Below are 19,298 nucleotides of genomic sequence, written 5' to 3'. Positions count from 1 at the left end.
GGGAGGGGGTATTAAAATTTCTTTTTATTTGATATTACAAAAAAAATAGGATCTTAACCAAATCATTCTGCTACAAATTATTGTGAGACACAAATTAAAAGTGTAAATATTTTGAGATATAAGCGGAAGTAAAAATCCTATTTCGGAATTAACGATAAAAAAAGTAATTTTTTATCTTGATTTTAAAATTGCGTCTTTTTACCATGTTTTCTGTTGTACAGCGCCATCTGTCGGTGTTTCTGGAATTAATTTTTTTTTCGAATAATCCGCTATCACATGTCTTGAATAGTATCTTCCACAATTTTGAAGACTTTACACTGAGTAGTTTGCTGTATAGAGAGCTCAGAGTAGGGGTGTTTTAATTTTGATCACCTTGTATATTCAATAATTGCATAGTTGTACGGATGAAAGGTAAATTTTTGATATTGGCTTTTTAAATTTTCGTTTATGTGTTTTAACATTTACTCTAGACCGGGATAGCCTGGTTGGTAGAGCGTCGGATGCGCGTCCCTTATTTAGAGTTCAAACCCCACCGGCCGAAGATTCCCCGCGTGCTTGGTGGCTGACGTGTGTTAAATCTGTCGTGGTCACAAAGTCCTCCATGTCGAGAGTAATACTACTGGGGGCACTGGATCAGGGGATCGTTCTCTGATTCAGGTCTAAATTACGATCTGTGGTTGAGTGAATGAAATGCGTGAGTGAAGCCCGCCCCGTAAAAAGGTTGTGACGTGTGTGTAGCTAAGTCGTTCTCTTGGCGCTACTATAAAAACAAGAGACGCCCCCCCTCAAGCTTAAATTGGCTGTCTTCGAACAGCGGGCTTGTCCATAGCAAGTGCCATAAGAAACAACAACATTTACTCTTATTTTTCCTTCATCATTTGAAAAAAATATTATTCTCCTTAAAAAATAATTGCAATTACTAATAATATCCTTTTTAAAAATTGTTAATTGCCTGACTTTCAACATCTTCAAACATCCATTTTATTCTTTCTTGTAAAGAACTCACAAAAACTGTTTGACCACATTTTCCAAATTAGGTGAACTAAGTTTGTAGTTCATTGCCATATAGTTTTAATACATAATAATATATATTAACAATATCGGGTTCAACAATACAGTTAATCGTCCTACTATTAGAAGAGGACCATAAGACAAAGCATTCAGATCACTGCATCGGGCGAGAAAGGTGCTAGGAAATGAGAGTTCAGTATATCCTCAATATGACATATTATCGTCAAAAGGCTTTCGTATGTTAATTTGGTATTAATAACTACTCGTTTAAAATATCCTAGAACGATTTTGCTCTATAGAACCTGAATCATAGCATTCACAGTATTTAACTACCTTTTTATTCGTAGATATTTATAATGATTATATTATATGCTTTTAATGTTAAATCGATTGGAGCCTCTTTTCTTAAAATTAATTCTTCGTCGGAAATAATTATGTTTCGACTTGTTCTTACCATAGTGCAGCAAGTTTTAAAATATGTAATTAGAACTTTAGAATTTATATTTTTAATTTGTATGTTAAAGAACCTTTAAGTTGTTAAAGAAACCTATGACAGTCATGATAGGTAGCAAACATTCTGATGACCCAAATCTGTAAGTAAAAAAAGTGTCGAACGAAGAACAGGAACAAAAGCACGGCTCAACTGCAAAAGATGAGTGATGAAATATCACCTTTTTGGATTGAGAAACAGGATATTTGGTTTTATTAAGTATATGTTTATTTAAAATAAACAATATTGCAACGAAAGAAACGACATTTCTCGAATAGATCCAAAAAGTGTTGAGAATTTATGGGATATAGTTAACAGGGATAATAAAGCTAGGTATTGTTAAGGAAAAAGACCATCTGGTGTGCTGAAAAATAAAAAAATAAACTAATAAATATAAATAAATAATAATTGATTAAAGAGTGAAAAGGTATTGAAATTTTAAATAAGGTCATTCATTTTTAATAGACCCTTATTTGAATGCTTTTTAATGACATTTTGACGACGTACTAGTTTCCTCTCGGGTAACATTTCCTATAAAAAATTTTCGCAAATTAACGTTTTTTGTTTGCTTGTTTGTTTGTTTTTAATCTTAATATTCTTGATTTCAAAAAAAGTCTAAGAGTTTTATCTAGATTATTTTCTTCCTTCTACGATGAATCCTGTTTTCTAGTCTACGGTGAATCCTGTTTTCTACGATGAATCCTGTTTTTATTCTGTGTTGAGAAACTTCCCGATATAAGAAGACTAAAAATCGTGCTTTCAAAAACAAAAGATACTAATATAAATTGTTCCGATTTTAAGATCTCATTAAAAAAATACATGCTCCTAGGAACCTATTTACATGTTCTGATATTTTAAATATGTTATACCATTTTTACATTTCACACATTCTATTCTAAACGCTTCTTGCGCTGTTAGTGATATTATTACAAAACGAATTTCCAAAGTCGTACTGTCGTTCTACTGTGAACACCACCATAGCAGATAGGACATTTTATTATGACAGCACGAATTCATAATAGCAAAACATAAACAGAGAAATCCCAAAACAGCACTTGTAATAAACAACAACACATTAGCAACAAATCTATTATAAACAAACTTAACATTACAAAGTGCTCATAGAGAATTCGAAATAGAGTGGCTTCTCACATTTCTCCAGTCGCCTGCTACTCTCAACTGACTCTCAGTTTTATATCTTGGCTTTTTATAGTTTCCGTGACAGAGCAAAGAAGCTTCTAGAAAGTTATCGTAACTTAATCAATATATCGCCAAATTTCCAGCAGTTCCAGAAACCTTTGTTTTTGTCGCCAAGGGACAATGACCTAGCATCCATTCAAATTCTATTAGAACTATCTCTAAAATTATCTTTCTTACCAGGAAAGTGACTTCATTGGAAAGAGGTATTACAATTCGTTACAATATATTTAAGATTAAAATTAAAATTCTCAATAAGATATTTTCCCCGTAAGAAGATAAATATAAATCCCTATCTACCGAATCCCTTCCCGGCGGGGGGACTATATCTCTTTGTCTTTTCTGATTTGTGGAGATCTTTGATTAATAAGGGATGCATCTGACTTTGAATGGCTTAGAGTCAGATACATATTTTAGTTTTAAATAAAAGTCCGAGACCGGGATAGCCTGGTTGGAAGAGCGTTGGATTCGTGTCCCTTAGGTTGCAAATTCGAACCCCACCGGCCGAAGATTCCCCGCGTGCTTGGTGGCTGACGCTCGTATAAATCTGTCGTGGTGACAAAGTCCTCCATGTCGAGAGTAATACCCTGGGGGTATTGGATCAGGGGTGATCGTTCTCTGATTCAGGTCTAAATTACGACCTGGGAATAAAGTCTGCCCCGTAAAAAGGGTTGTGAACTGTGTAGCTAAGTCGTTCTCTTGGCCCTAGATGGCGCTACTATAGAAAGAAGAGACGCTCTTTCACGCTTAAATCGACTGTCTTCGAACAGCGGGCTTGTCCATGGCAAGTGCCATAAGAAACAACAACAAATAAAAATCCCAATTTTTTAACTATATGTAAAGCACATGAATTTCACGTGGTTGCTTGAACTCTTTTCTAAAGTGCTCTAAACAAGAAAATGACATTGGCCATAATTTTATCTCTTTTTATCTTCTTTTCCTCCACAAAGAATATTTTTCTTATTTTCTCAATATTATTACCATATTATCCTTATTATTATGTTCGGAGAATCTGTCTCATAATTTTAACATGTTAAATACAATGATGTGCGCCTTTGAATCAGTTTTTTTATCTTATTAGAGGACTTCCTTCTTTGCCATCTTTTGTAACGATAGAGTCATTCAATTGGATAATAGGTGTAAACTAATTTGACAGTAAGAGCGCATCACAAGAGAATCATACGGCAGACAATGCGTCGGTAGAATTTCAGCTTTATAAGTCTCAAGAGCGAATTTCGTAAGAAAGCTGGCTCTAAAAAATTTTAAAAAATACTCATAGGGCTTATAATCATTCGCTTTATAAAAATTCCAATATCAATTCTTTGCACTCCTATGTTGAATCCGACTCACCACTCTGAAGGATGCATATCGCATTCTTGCATTCTTATTTTGTAATGATTATTATAAAAGCCATATAATATCAAAAAATTTTAATTTAATTTCTAGTTATTATTATCTAACCTACAACTATATTTAAAAGTTTCCTAAACACTGAAAAGAATCCTTACACTCATTTATAATGATTCATCTTATTATTGCTATAAATGAGTGTAAGTATTCTATATTTAAAAGTTTCCTAAACACTAAAAAGAATCCTTACACTCATTTATAATGATTCATCTTATTATTGCTATTAGGAGGGCAAACCAAAATTTAAAGCAATATTTAGGAAACTAATTAATAAAATAAATATTTTTTGAGTTAAAAACTATTAAAAGGAAGATAAATTGCATTCAGAGCGGGCCAATGCTGCTACATCTAAAACACAAATGAACTTAATCAGATTAGAAATAAACATTAAATGTAAATTACAAAGAAAATGGTTAAAATGAAATTTTAAAAAATGAAGGAAGTAATGAATCTGGTCTGAAGACTTCATTATGGGTTACCCTTAGACAATGATTCAAACCAGGTATTTTTTTTCCACTGAGGGGTGGGCTGGGGGTCTGTTTTTTATCTAAATATTGGGTCACGAGGGATTAGTACTTAGACTTCAAAAAAAAAATCACTGGTTTGTATCCCTGGCTGAGTATGACTCTTGATAAAGTCTTCAGGCCAGATTCATCATTTCTTTCATTTTTTTATTCATTTTTTTTTACAATTTAAACAATATTTATTTCTAATTTGGTTGATCGAAAGATTACGATCTCGTTTTGGGTTGGATGCAAATCTGATTTTTCCATCTTTTTTTTTTTTCAAACTTATTCTTTCAAGCTTAATTTGCACCTTCATCTTCATACTTTTGGTTCCTACTTATACAGCTTGCTATATCTTTTTACAAAACGCGATTAATATTTATCACCAGTTTCTTTATCATCATTTAAAACAATAATAACTCATTTATTTTTGAACATTTTCTCATAAAGCATTTCTTGTATAAAAATTCAATATCTGGAAAACCGATCATCTCTCGACAGTTTTTTTTAAGGGGGGGGGAGTGTCTTTTTTTTTTGTAAAATTGAGAGGGGGGGTCGGAGAAAACATTTAGATACAAATTACATATTGATTACATATGAATATTTTTCAATCTTAATCACAAATCATGAATGCTGTTAATTTAACATGTTATTCGAAACAATATTACAGTATTCATTTCACATTTTATCTGTCATTACTTATATTTTTAAACTTACACTCAGTTTTGACATGGTGAAATCGGGTCCGAAATGACGCTGTATGATATTGTCTGTATGAGAGCAGATAGAAAGGGGTCTAATAATTAGTTATAAAAAAAATGTTAATATAAAATAATGTGTGTGTTTTATCAAGAAAGACAGCTATATAGATAAACTTAAAGAGCAAAAATATTAAGTATAAATGCATAAGTAAAAAAATAAAGCAAGCAGCGCAATTCAAACTGTAGACCCAAAGCACACGTGGCATTCATGTTGCTCTGACCTCTATACTGCGCTGCCAGCACTTCAAAGCGGAAGTTGAATATACTTATTCTAATAGTTAGTTATAAAACTGTTTTTTGTGTGAATGAAATCTCGTTTTTTCAGGAAAGACACCTATATAGATAAACTTAAGAAGCAAAACCCTATCTAAATATAAAATATGACCCAAATCGTTAAAGCCATTTCCGAGATACATGAAATATATATACTTGCCGCCTTTGGCGACCAGCCGGGTCGCCAATCTTAATGCTCGTTAAAATTTTAATAATTCAATATTTTATGTAACTCCAATTTTAATAGATTCTTCATCAAAATATTTTAAAGCTTCAAATTTTGATAGTCATATAATTCATTCATAATATTATAAAGGCCTTCAGCCATAACGTAATATGTATCTCTCTAATTTTCTGTTAGCTCCCGTAGAATTTATGCTTTAAATGAAAGTGAAAATGGTTAAATTGCAACTAATATAAGAACATTTTTTTTTACTGAAACGAAGCATTTCTTTTTAATATGAGTGCTGAAAATAGAGTCGCTGAGTATTTAAACCTTATAGGCACTAAAGAATATCTTTTTTAATTTATGTAATATCTCAAGAAGTTTTCAACAAAATTTTCTCAGATTCATCATGAACAGATCAATTAATTAACAATGTTTAGTTTTAAATGCATGAAGCTCTAAGAAACAAACAGAATCGTTTGAAATAATCGGTCGGAAACATGTTAAGCCATCAAAACCAAGTCCGTATCCGTTGAAAATAAAGTTGTCAACAATCAGAACACAATGTGCATGCGTGAATTTTCAACGCCAATTATGATAACGCAAATCCGTAAATTTTCTACGGCAGTTGGTGTAACGCTAGGCAGATTAGAAATTTTTAATTTCCTTTATTCTGTTTCATTTTAATTCAAAAGTACTGAATGATCGATTAATTAACAATGTTTAGTTTTAAATGCATCAAATACTAAGAAAATAAACAGAATATTTTGAAATAATCGGCCGAAAATATGTTAAGCCTATCCTCGTTAGCCTGGGGAAAAAACTGAAGCCTTACTCATTTGGCGGTGGGTAAATGAATAGATTTTTGTGGAGGGAAGTTACTATTTAATAATTAATAAAAATTCTAATTAAAAATTCAAAAAAAGGGACCCCAGGTGCACATACCCGACTTCCAAGGTATGCAAGTGCCAAATTTCAAACGATCTGGCCTGTAGAGCGCCAAAGCACACATACACACACACACACATTGAGCTTTATATAAGTATATATGTACAAGAATTGCTTGTTGCTTGCAAACTATAAGAATTTACATACAGTTACAAGAATTTACATACAGTTATTTAGATTTACTTACTCGCGAAGATTCGAGACTTGGAGACTCATGCAATTTTTCGAAATGAAACTCTTACCTTCTCGACCAAATGTTCAAATCATCTTTTCCTTACACAAACTCAAACATGCGGATTAAATTCAGTGAATACTAATCTTATTTTTATTTCACACTATAGAGATAAAATCTCACCTGTTTCTTCGGTAAATATATTACAACTTTCTGAACTAAATACCATATTAATTCATGATGAAACAGACACTGAATTTTAAGTAGTCATACCTGTAATAAATTTATTCATATACTTTCACTTTCTTACCCATTTTTAATTTAATTAACCTATTAAGGTATCTGACTACTTTCAGAGACGAATTTTTAAAAAAAATTATACATAAACATTTTTATAATACCAAATAGCCAAAATAGACTGATACATAAAATAAAAATTGATACAAAACCATTTTTATGGTACCAAATAGCTAAAATACACTGATACATAAAATAAAAATTGATACAAAACCATTTTTATGGTACCAAATAGCTAAAGTAGACTGATACATAAAATAAAAATTGATACAAAACCATTTTTATGGTACCAAATAGCTAAAGTAGACTGATACATAAAATAAAAATTGATACAAAACCATTTTTATGGTACCAAATAGCTAAAGTAGACTGATACATAAAATAAAAATTGATGCAAAACATTTTATAGTACCAAATAGCTAATATAGCCTAATACATAAAATGAAAATGATACATATACATTTTTATAGTATCAAATAACTCAAATAGACTTGAACGGTAATTACTTGAAGAAAAAATACACATATTAACTTAAGTTTTTGAAAAAAAAAAACTGCTTATTTTAGGAAAATTTAGCAAACTTTTCAATCTTAGAATAATAGAGTAAGTTAAAAAATAATGGAAATTTTCAATTTTTATTTCACCTATATACATCTCAAACTACATAAAATGTAACAGATCACTAGATAAAAATTATTTTAATAAATAAAAATTTCACGAGCATTAGAATTTTTTATTAGTGATTTTTTTGTGAAAATTTGTTTATATTTGAAAATGAAAGTGTATGTAAAACATGCTAAAAGGAACCTAACTTAAAATTAATGTAATAAAGTAGACAAAAACATAACCAATTATGCATAACAAAATTCTAATATTGTTCTAATAATCTTTATCCTAAGAAATCAAATATTCGTATCACAAATTACTACATCGATAACATTTTATAATCAACGTACCTGGGGCCTCCCTCAGCCCAGTAAACTCAGGGACCTGCCTTATCGGAGAGTGAGTCGTACCAGATAATACACAAAGCTAAATAATTTCAAAGCAATTCGGAAATCCGTAAGGCAAAGGTGAGTTTCGTAAACAATACAATGCCAATGAAAACCATCTGAATAAATATGAATTAAGTTCAGAGAAGATGATATTTTAAAATATGCAGAGGTTTTTAATGATAAGTGTTGTAACTTTGAATCATATCTAATTTCATCATCGAAAGTAATAAATAACACAACTCACAACTCATTGCTTTACTATTAAAAGCTCCATTAGTTTGATAGTTTGAGACGCTTGATTTACGACCATAGAATAATCTTGTAATAGTATTTATTGCACAGTCGGTCAAAAAAGTATTCAGACATTGCTCGTAAATCCGAAACGAATTATCGTACAATAAATGTGTAAATGTCTGTCGATATAGAAATTATATATATATATATATATATATATATATATATATATATATTCAAATTTTGCATGTTAAATTACAATAATACTTACAACGTTTCAGTAACTGAGCTGACTGTTGAGGAGTTATTAATAATTCAAATTTGGAATTCTTTATGTCAAATTAGGATTTTTGTATTTTCAATATGTATCAAAATGTAATGAATATTGAACAATGATTCTTTTTCATATTAAAATACTGAATGAATGAGATAAAAGTCGTGCGTTTTTAAAAATATAAAAGAATAATTTATATATTTTTTTAATTTGAAATTTAGCAGTTAAAATTTCTTGAAAAAATGCAAAAATCTTGATTCCAAAGGAATAAAATCAAATTCCATTTACAAATCTATAAAAAAATCTAAATTTCATTTATAAATGTTTTTATCGGCGGGAAACAGACACGCCATCTTTCGAAAGAATGCAAAAACCACAATATAATATTTAATCTGAAGCAAAGATTAAAAATTTGTATCATGTATTTAAGTTTTTTTTAATTCCATACTGTTTTACTTATGTTCTTTAAAAATGATAAATAGTTTCATGTTTCAGTTGTTGTTTTTTTTTCATTTCTTTAATTTTGTATAAATTCATCATCCAGATCTGCCATTAAATAGGTTCTAGATCCAGAGTGGCCAGCTTAAAGTGCAGGAAATATGATCATTTTAAATTTGATAAAAAATAGAAGAAAGATATGGAACAAAATAACTGATAGACTTATTCATTGACTCACTCATCTCTTTTTTACGCTAAATAAATACATATACTGTCAGTAAAATCAAAAATAGAGATAATTGCAAAATATTTTGCAGAGAAAGCGAAACATATTTTAAAGATTATCTCAAAATCCATGGCCTTGTAGCTATCTCCCGCTTCATGATCTTATAACAATCTGTTTGACTTATTTTGAATATTTACTTCATATCTTAATTCTAATTGAAGTACTTAATCTGACTAAAAAAAGTGATAAATGAGTTCAACTTCCTCAACGAGATGTATTTGAAATTGAAACATTGAATTATCTTATCAAGATTTCACTGAATAATATCAGAGAATTGTTTATCAAACATTAATAGTCAGTTTAGTTTTTCAGCATAAATATCTTTATCATACAGGAGATAAAAAAGTTATAAAAACAATGAAGAATTTGTTAAGTACAGAAATGGTTGTTTTCGTCGGTGTTGGATGTGGTAAAAAAATTATTTCATATCATTTGAGAAAATTGACATGGATGCAAAGAAGGGTGTTTTCATACATTCTGCTGAAAATCCCGATGATATAATGAAGGCATGCAAAGACCTAATACAGAGCTGTATATCTGGAGGAAAAATAGAAGCTGCAGTATCAGATGATAAATATGGAGGCATAAAATTATATTTAAATAGAGATGAAGTCGTACAGAAATTTCTCCGTAGAAGATTCTTATTGAAAGAAAATGGTGAAACACTCGCTACTATTCACCCACTGACAACGCAGCTGATTGTCCGGGATGCGAAAATTTTTATGGAAAAAGAAGAATTTCTTCAAAAATTAAAGCGTTTCATTCTAGATAACTTAGATATTAAATACCACCAGATTTTGGAGATATCTAATATTCCTTTTTCAGAACATCATCCAGATGTTTTGACTCCTGATTTAAAAATAGTTTTAGATGTTCCCGAAATGGAAGATCTGGATGCTTTTAAAAATGTCGACCTACCTGATGACTACGAGATTCAAACAGAAACAGAAAATGAAATGCCAAGTCTGAAATTTTATTGCCCCACGTGTAAAAAAGGCGGCCATACTAGTTGGAGTTGCCCTAAAAGCATTGGCTCTGAAGTAGCTTTGAATTCTTCACCAGAAAAACCTTCAAATGCTGAAACTCTTCACATGCCGAAGTCACAAAATTCTTTACCAAGTGACGTAAGAGGAAATGCGAAAAAAGTTAACATTCCTGAGATTACCCTTTCGCCTGAGAAAATGAACGTTAGTAAATTCGAAAGGAAAGAGGAAAAAGTCAGATATTACAAGACGCTTTATCATAAAACCCCTGGTAGTAGTAAAAAAAAAGTAGGCGTGTCCAGTTCCTCTACAATGAAGCGTTCCCTGTTTCATAAGGATAACCAAAAGAACGAGTCCAATTCCAAAAAGGCCCATACTTCACTCGTAAATAATGGACAAGAACAATCTGAAGAAATATCAAAAGCCGACAATAGTGAAAATGATATCTATGTCATTCAACCATCTACTTCAACGGAAACAGTTCAACATTTGAACATCGCAAGTGGTGAGTATACATCTTAATTTCATTATTAAATTTATAAAAAAATTTTTATTCTGTTTTAATAATCAAATCTTTCTCATTTCTGAGGGTTAATGGATATTAAAGATCTTTGCTTTATCAGTGGAAAAGGTAAAATACACAACTAAGTGGATAATTTTTCCCTATACCTCAATTGTAATCTCTGTATAGGCATAAAAGTTTAATCGCTAATAATCCTAGCTTCTTTTTTAACAATACAGCACACGGACTCATTTTTTGAACATTAGCACAGGCGCGGGGTCATTTTGACACCAAAATATCAGGCACTTATTCATTGCCTAATTGGCTATATGCATAAAAATAATATTTGGTCAGCATATATAAATGTTTTTCCACGGGAATATATTCTTATTTAAGATTCAAATGCAATTTTTAATAAGAAAAACCAAAATTAAACATATCCCTTTTTTCATATTTTTTTCTGCGTTCATTTCTATTTTCCCCATTTCATTTATATGAAACTTTTTTATTTTTAATGTAAGTAATTTTTTTCTGTATAAAAATATTGGGGAAAAAATAAGAAAATTGCAATTTGCATATAATTTACATTTGAAATATTTTAGAAAAAGAAGCTTAAACACTTTGAAAATTTATATCTTTTGTCGTTCATTTTTATATACATGCTTGAAAAATAATTTTATTATTTTTCTTTCAGAATGAAATGAATTCTTAACATAAATTTCAAGATATTTATTAATTTAAAAGAATACATTTTATATAATAGTTTGTTACATTTTCTACGTGCAGAAAAGAATACGATCAGATTTTCTGCAGTATTTAGATTCTGCGTTTTGTTCCAGTTCTCTATCATAACCACTTTCCAAACTTTCATGAATATATGCCGAAACTGAACTACATCCTACTTCTCGGAAGTATTCCTACTTCCTAGAAGATTTCAGAATCTGCAGTATTTAGATTCTGTGTTTTGTTTCAATTCTGTATCATGACCACTTTCCAAACTTTCATGAATATATGACGAAACTGAACTATCATCCTTCTTCTCGGAAGTATTCCTACTTCCTAGAAGATTTCTGAATCTGCAGTATTTAGATTCTGCGTTTTGTTTCAGTTCTGCATCATGACCACTTTCCAAACTTTCATGAATATATGCCGAAACTGAACTACATCCTACTTCTCGGAAGTATTCCTACTTCCTAGAAGATTTCAGAATCTGCAGTATTTAGATTCTGTGTTTTGTTTCAATTCTGTATCATGACCACTTTCCAAACTTTCATGAATATATGCCGAAACTGAACTACATCCTACTTCTCGGAAGTATTCCTACTTCCTAGAAGATTTCTGAATCTGCAGTATTTAGATTCTGCGTTTTGTTCCAGTTCTCTATCGTGACCACTTTCCAAACATTCATGAATATATGCCGAAACTGAACTACATCCTACTTCTCGGAAGTATTCCTACTTCCTAGAAGATTTCAGAATCTGCAGTATTTAGATTCTGCGTTTTGTTCCAGTTCTCTATCATGACCACTTTCCAAACTTTCATGAATATATGCCGAAACTGAACTACATCCTACTTCTCGGAAGTATTCCTACTTCCTAGAAGATTTCAGAATCTGCAGTATTTAGATTCTGTGTTTTGTTTCAATTCTGTATCATGACCACTTTCCAAACTTTCATGAATATATGCCGAAACTGAACTACATCCTACTTCTCGGAAGTATTCCTACTTCCTAGAAGATTTCTGAATCTGCAGTATTTAGATTCTGCGTTTTGTTCCAGTTCTCTATCATGACCACTTTCCAAACTTTCATGAATATATGCCGAAACTGAACTACATCCTACTTCTCGGAAGTATTCCTACTTCCTAGAAGATTTCTGAATCTGCAGTATTTAGATTCTGCGTTTTGTTCCAGTTCTCTATCATGACCACTTTCCAAACTTTCATGAATATATGCCGAAACTGAACTACATCCTACTTCTCGGAAGTATTCCTACTTCCTAGAAGATTTCTGAATCTGCAGTATTTAGATTCTGCGTTTTGTTCCAGTTCTCTATCATGACCACTTTCCAAACTTTCATGAATATATGCCGAAACTGAACTACATCCTACTTCTCGGAAGTATTCCTACTTCCTAGAAGATTTCAGAATCTGCAGTATTTAGATTCTGTGTTTTGTTTCAATTCTGTATCATGACCACTTTCCAAACTTTCATGAACATATGCCTAAACTGAACTACATCCTACTTCTCGGAAGTATTCCTACTTCCTAGAAGATTTCTGAATCTGCAGTATTTAGATTCTGCATTTTGTTCCAGTTCTCTATCATGACCACTTTCCAAACTTTCATGAATATATGCCGAAACTGAACTACATCCTACTTCTCGGAAGTATTCCTACTTCCTAGAAGATTTCAGAATCTGCAGTATTTAGATTCTGCGTTTTGTTCCAGTTCTCTATCATGACCACTTTCCAAACTTTCATGAATATATGCCGAAACTGAACTACATCCTACTTCTCGGAAGTATTCCGACTTCCTAGAAGATTTCAGAATCTGCAGTATTTAGATTCTGTGTTTTGTTTCAATTCTTATCATGACCACTTTCCAAACTTTCATGAATATATGCCGAAACTGAACTACATCCTACTTCTCGGAAGTATTCCTACTTCCTAGAAGATTTCAGAATCTGCAGTATTTAGATTCTGTGTTTTGTTTCAATTCTGTATCATGACCACTTTCCAAACTTTCATGAATATATGCCGAAACTGAACTACATCCTACTTCTCGGAAGTATTCCTACTTCCTAGAAGATTTCAGAATCTGCAGTATTTAGATTCTGTGTTTTGTTTCAATTCTGTATCATGACCACTTTCCAAACTTTCATGAATATATGACGAAACTGAACTATCATCCTTCTTCTCGGAAGTATTCCTACTTCCTAGAAGATTTCTGAATCTGCAGTATTTAGATTCTGCGTTTTGTTTCAGTTCTGCATCATGACCACTTTCCAAACTTTCATGAATATATGACGAAACTGAGCTATCATCCTTCTTCTCGGAAGTATTCCTACTTCCTTGAAGATTTCTGAATCTGCAGTATTTAGATTCTGCGTTTTGTTCCAGTTCTCTATCATGACCACTTTCCAAACTTTCATGAATATATGACGAAACTGAACTATCATCCTTCTTCTCGGAAGTATTTCTACTTCCTAGAAGATTTCTGAATCTGCAGTATTTAGATTCTGCGTTTTGTTCCAGTTCTCTATCATGACCACTTTCCAAACTTTCATGAAAATATGACGAAACTGAGCTATCATCCTTCTTCTCGGAAGTATTCCTACTTCCTAGAAGATTTCTGAATCTGCAGTATTTAGATTCTGCGTTTTGTTCCAGTTCTCTATCATGACCACTTTCCAAACTTTCATGAATATATGACGAAACTGAGCTATCATCCTTCTTCTCGGAAGTATTCCTACTTCCTAGAAGATTTCTGAATCTGCAGTATTTAGATTCTGCGTTTTGTTCCAGTTCTCTATCATGACCACTTTCCAAACTTTCATGAATATATGACGAAACTGAGCTATCATCCTTCTTCTCGGAAGTATTCCTACTTCCTAGAAGATTTCTGAATCTGCAGTATTTAGATTCTGCGTTTTGTTCCAGTTCTCTATCATGACCACTTTCCAAACTTTCATGAATATATGACGAAACTGAGCTATCATCCTACTTCTCGGAAGTATTCCTACTTCCTAGAAGATTTCAGAATCTGCAGTATTTAGATTCTGTGTTTTGTTTCAATTCTGTATCATGACCACTTTCCAAACTTTCATGAATATATGCCGAAACTGAACTACATCCTACTTCTCGGAAGTATTCCTACTTCCTAGAAGATTTCTGAATCTGCAGTATTTAGATTCTGCGTTTTGTTCCAGTTCTCTATCGTGACCACTTTCCAAACATTCATGAATATATGCCGAAACTGAACTACATCCTACTTCTCGGAAGTATTCCTACTTCCTAGAAGATTTCAGAATCTGCAGTATTTAGATTCTGCGTTTTGTTCCAGTTCTCTATCATGACCACTTTCCAAACTTTCATGAATATATGCCGAAACTGAACTACATCCTACTTCTCGGAAGTATTCCTACTTCCTAGAAGATTTCAGAATCTGCAGTATTTAGATTCTGTGTTTTGTTTCAATTCTGTATCATGACCACTTTCCAAACTTTCATGAATATATGCCGAAACTGAACTACATCCTACTTCTCGGAAGTATTCCTACTTCCTAGAAGATTTCTGAATCTGCAGTATTTAGATTCTGCGTTTTGTTCCAGTTCTCTATCATGACCACTTTCCAAACTTTCATGAATATATGCCGAAACTGAACTACATCCTACTTCTCGGAAGTATTCCTACTTCCTAGAAGATTTCTGAATCTGCAGTATTTAGATTCTGCGTTTTGTTCCAGTTCTCTATCATGACCACTTTCCAAACTTTCATGAATATATGCCGAAACTGAACTACATCCTACTTCTCGGAAGTATTCCTACTTCCTAGAAGATTTCTGAATCTGCAGTATTTAGATTCTGCGTTTTGTTCCAGTTCTCTATCATGACCACTTTCCAAACTTTCATGAATATATGCCGAAACTGAACTACATCCTACTTCTCGGAAGTATTCCGACTTCCTAGAAGATTTCAGAATCTGCAGTATTTAGATTCTGTGTTTTGTTTCAATTCTGTATCATGACCACTTTCCAAACTTTCATGAATATATGCCGAAACTGAACTACATCCTACTTCTCGGAAGTATTCCTACTTCCTAGAAGATTTCAGAATCTGCAGTATTTAGATTCTGTGTTTTGTTTCAATTCTGTATCATGACCACTTTCCAAACTTTCATGAATATATGCCGAAACTGAACTACATCCTACTTCTCGGAAGTATTCCTACTTCCTAGAAGATTTCAGAATCTGCAGTATTTAGATTCTGTGTTTTGTTTCAATTCTGTATCATGACCACTTTCCAAACTTTCATGAATATATGACGAAACTGAACTATCATCCTTCTTCTCGGAAGTATTCCTACTTCCTAGAAGATTTCTGAATCTGCAGTATTTAGATTCTGCGTTTTGTTTCAGTTCTGCATCATGACCACTTTCCAAACTTTCATGAATATATGACGAAACTGAGCTATCATCCTTCTTCTCGGAAGTATTCCTACTTCCTAGAAGATTTCTGAATCTGCAGTATTTAGATTCTGCGTTTTGTTCCAGTTCTCTATCATGACCACTTTCCAAACTTTCATGAATATATGACGAAACTGAACTATCATCCTTCTTCTCGGAAGTATTTCTACTTCCTAGAAGATTTCTGAATCTGCAGTATTTAGATTCTGCGTTTTGTTCCAGTTCTCTATCATGACCACTTTCCAAACTTTCATGAAAATATGACGAAACTGAGCTATCATCCTTCTTCTCGGAAGTATTCCTACTTCCTAGAAGATTTCTGAATCTGCAGTATTTAGATTCTGCGTTTTGTTCCAGTTCTCTATCATGACCACTTTCCAAACTTTCATGAATATATGACGAAACTGAGCTATCATCCTTCTTCTCGGAAGTATTCCTACTTCCTAGAAGATTTCTGAATCTGCAGTATTTAGATTCTGCGTTTTGTTCCAGTTCTCTATCATGACCACTTTCCAAACTTTCATGAATATATGACGAAACTGAGCTATCATCCTTCTTCTCGGAAGTATTCCTACTTCCTAGAAGATTTCTGAATCTGCAGTATTTAGATTCTGCGTTTTGTTCCAGTTCTCTATCATGACCACTTTCCAAACTTTCATGAATATATGACGAAACTGAGCTATCATCCTTCTTCTCGGAAGTATTCCTACTTCCTAGAAGATTTCTGAATCTGCAGTATTTAGATTCTGCGTTTTGTTCCAGTTCTCTATCATGACCACTTTCCAAACTTTCATGAATATATGACGAAACTGAACTATCATCCTTCTTCTCGGAAGTATTCCTACTTCCTAGACGATTTCTGAATCTGCAGTATTTAGATTCTGCGTTTTGTTCCAGTTCTCTATCATGACCACTTTCCAAACTTTCATGAATAAATGACGAAACTGAGCTATCATCCTTCTTCTCGGAAGTATTCCTACTTCCTAGAAGATTTCTGAATCTGCAGTATTTAGATTCTGCGTTTTGTTCCAGTTCTCTATCATGACCACTTTCCAAACTTTCATGAATATATGACGAAACTGAACTATCATCCTTCTTCTCGGAAGTATTCCTACTTCCTAGAAGATTTCTGAATCTGCAGTATTTAGATTCTGCGTTTTGTTCCAGTTCTCTATCATGACCACTTTCCAAACTTTCATGAATATATGACGAAACTGAACTATCATCCTTCTTCTCGGAAGTATTCCTACTTCCTAGAAGATTTCTGAATCTGCAGTATTTAGATTCTGCGTTTTGTTCCAGTTCTCTATCATGACCACTTTCCAAACTTTCATGAATATATGCCGAAACTGAACTACATCCTACTTCTCGGAAGTATTCCTACTTCCTAGAAGATTTCAGAATCTGCAGTATTTAGATTCTGTGTTTTGTTTCAATTCTGTATCATGACCACTTTCCAAACTTTCATGAATATATGCCGAAACTGAACTACATCCTACTTCTCGGAAGTATTCCTACTTCCTAGAAGATTTCTGAATCTGCAGTATTTAGATTCTGCGTTTTGTTCCAGTTCTCTATCATGACCACTTTCCAAACTTTCATGAATATATGCCGAAACTGAACTACATCCTACTTCTCGGAAGTATTCCTACTTCCTAGAAGATTTCAGAATCTGCAGTATTTAGATTCTGTGTTTTGTTTCAATTCTGTATCATGACCACTTTCCAAACTTTCATGAATATATGCCAAAACTGAACTACATCCTACTTCTCGGAAGTATTCCTACTTCCTAGACGATTTCTGAATCTGCAGTATTTAGATTCTGCGTTTTGTTCCAGTTCTCTATCATGACCACTTTCCAAACTTTCATGAATATATGCCGAAACTGAACTACATCCTACTTCTCGGAAGTATTCCTACTTCCTAGAAGATTTCAGAATCTGCAGTATTTAGATTCTGCGTTTTGTTCCAGTTCTCTATCATGACCACTTTCCAAACTTTCATGAATATATGCCGAAACTGAACTACATCCTACTTCCTAGAAGATTTCTGAATCTGCAGTATTTAGATTCTGCGTTTTGTTCCAGTTCTCTATCATGACCACTTTCCAAACTTTCATGAATATATGCCGAAACTGAACTACATCCTACTTCTCGGAAGTATTCCTACTTCCTAGAAGATTTCAGAATCTGCAGTATTTAGATTCTGTGTTTTGTTTCAATTCTGTATCATGACCACTTTCCAAACTTTCATGAATATATGCCGAAACTGAACTACATCCTACTTCTCGGAAGTATTCCTACTTCCTAGAAGATTTCTGAATCTGCAGTATTTAGATTCTGCGTTTTGTTCCAGTTCTCTATCATGACCACTTTCCAAACTTTCATGAATATATGCCGAAACTGAACTACATCCTACTTCTCGGAAGTATTCCTACTTCCTAGAAGATTTCAGAATCTGCAGTATTTAGATTCTGTGTTTTGTTTCAATTCTGTATCATGACCACTTTCCAAACTTTCATGAATATATGCCGAAACTGAACTACATCCTACTTCTCGGAAGTATTCCTACTTCCTAGAAGATTTCAGAATCTGCAGTATTTAGATTCTGTGTTTTGTTTCAATTCTGTATCATGACCACTTTCCAAACTTTCATGAATATATGACGAAACTGAACTATCATCCTTCTACTCGGAAGTATTCCTACTTCCTAGAAGATTTCTGAATCTGCAGTATTTAGATTCTGCGTTTTGTTTCAGTTCTGCATCATGACCACTTTCCAAACTTTCATGAATATATGACGAAACTGAGCTATCATCCTTCTTCTCGGAAGTATTCCTATTTCCTAGAAGATTTCTGAATCTGCAGTATTTAGATTCTGCGTTTTGTTCCAGTTCTCTATCATGACCACTTTCCAAACTTTCATGAATATATGACGAAACTGAGCTATCATCCTTCTTCTCGGAAGTATTCCTACTTCCTAGAAGATTTCTGAATCTGCAGTATTTAGATTCCGCGTTTTGTTCCAGTTCTCTATCATGACCACTTTCCAAACTTTCATGAATATATGACGAAACTGAGCTATCATCCTTCTTCTCGGAAGTATTCCTACTTCCTAGAAGATTTCTGAATCTGCAGTATTTAGATTCTGCGTTTTGTTCCAGTTCTCTATC

General features: G+C 32.7%; 2 protein-coding genes across 2 annotated transcripts in view; one reads left to right on the top strand and one right to left on the bottom strand.

Moving 5' to 3' along the window:
* Positions 1–8,294, bottom strand: part of LOC129984576 (sialin-like) — a 37,862-nt gene extending 29,568 nt beyond the window's left edge. Inside the window, exon 1 of the mRNA XM_056094491.1 lies at positions 8,188–8,294. The gene's annotated coding sequence lies outside the window, so the exon portion shown is untranslated. The remainder of the gene's footprint in view (positions 1–8,187) is intronic.
* Positions 8,295–9,856: 1,562 nt separating this feature from the next.
* Positions 9,857–19,298, top strand: part of LOC129984372 (uncharacterized) — a 36,306-nt gene continuing 26,864 nt past the window's right edge. Inside the window, exon 1 of the mRNA XM_056094243.1 lies at positions 9,857–10,946. Coding sequence (XP_055950218.1) covers positions 9,905–10,946 — 1,042 coding nt within the window. The 5' untranslated portion in view covers positions 9,857–9,904. The remainder of the gene's footprint in view (positions 10,947–19,298) is intronic.

Source organism: Argiope bruennichi, chromosome 9 (assembly GCF_947563725.1).
Source record: "Argiope bruennichi chromosome 9, qqArgBrue1.1, whole genome shotgun sequence".
NCBI lineage: Eukaryota > Metazoa > Arthropoda > Arachnida > Araneae > Araneidae > Argiope > Argiope bruennichi.
Note: the sequence above shows the minus strand (reverse complement) of the source record. Positions and strands in the feature narration are given on the sequence as shown.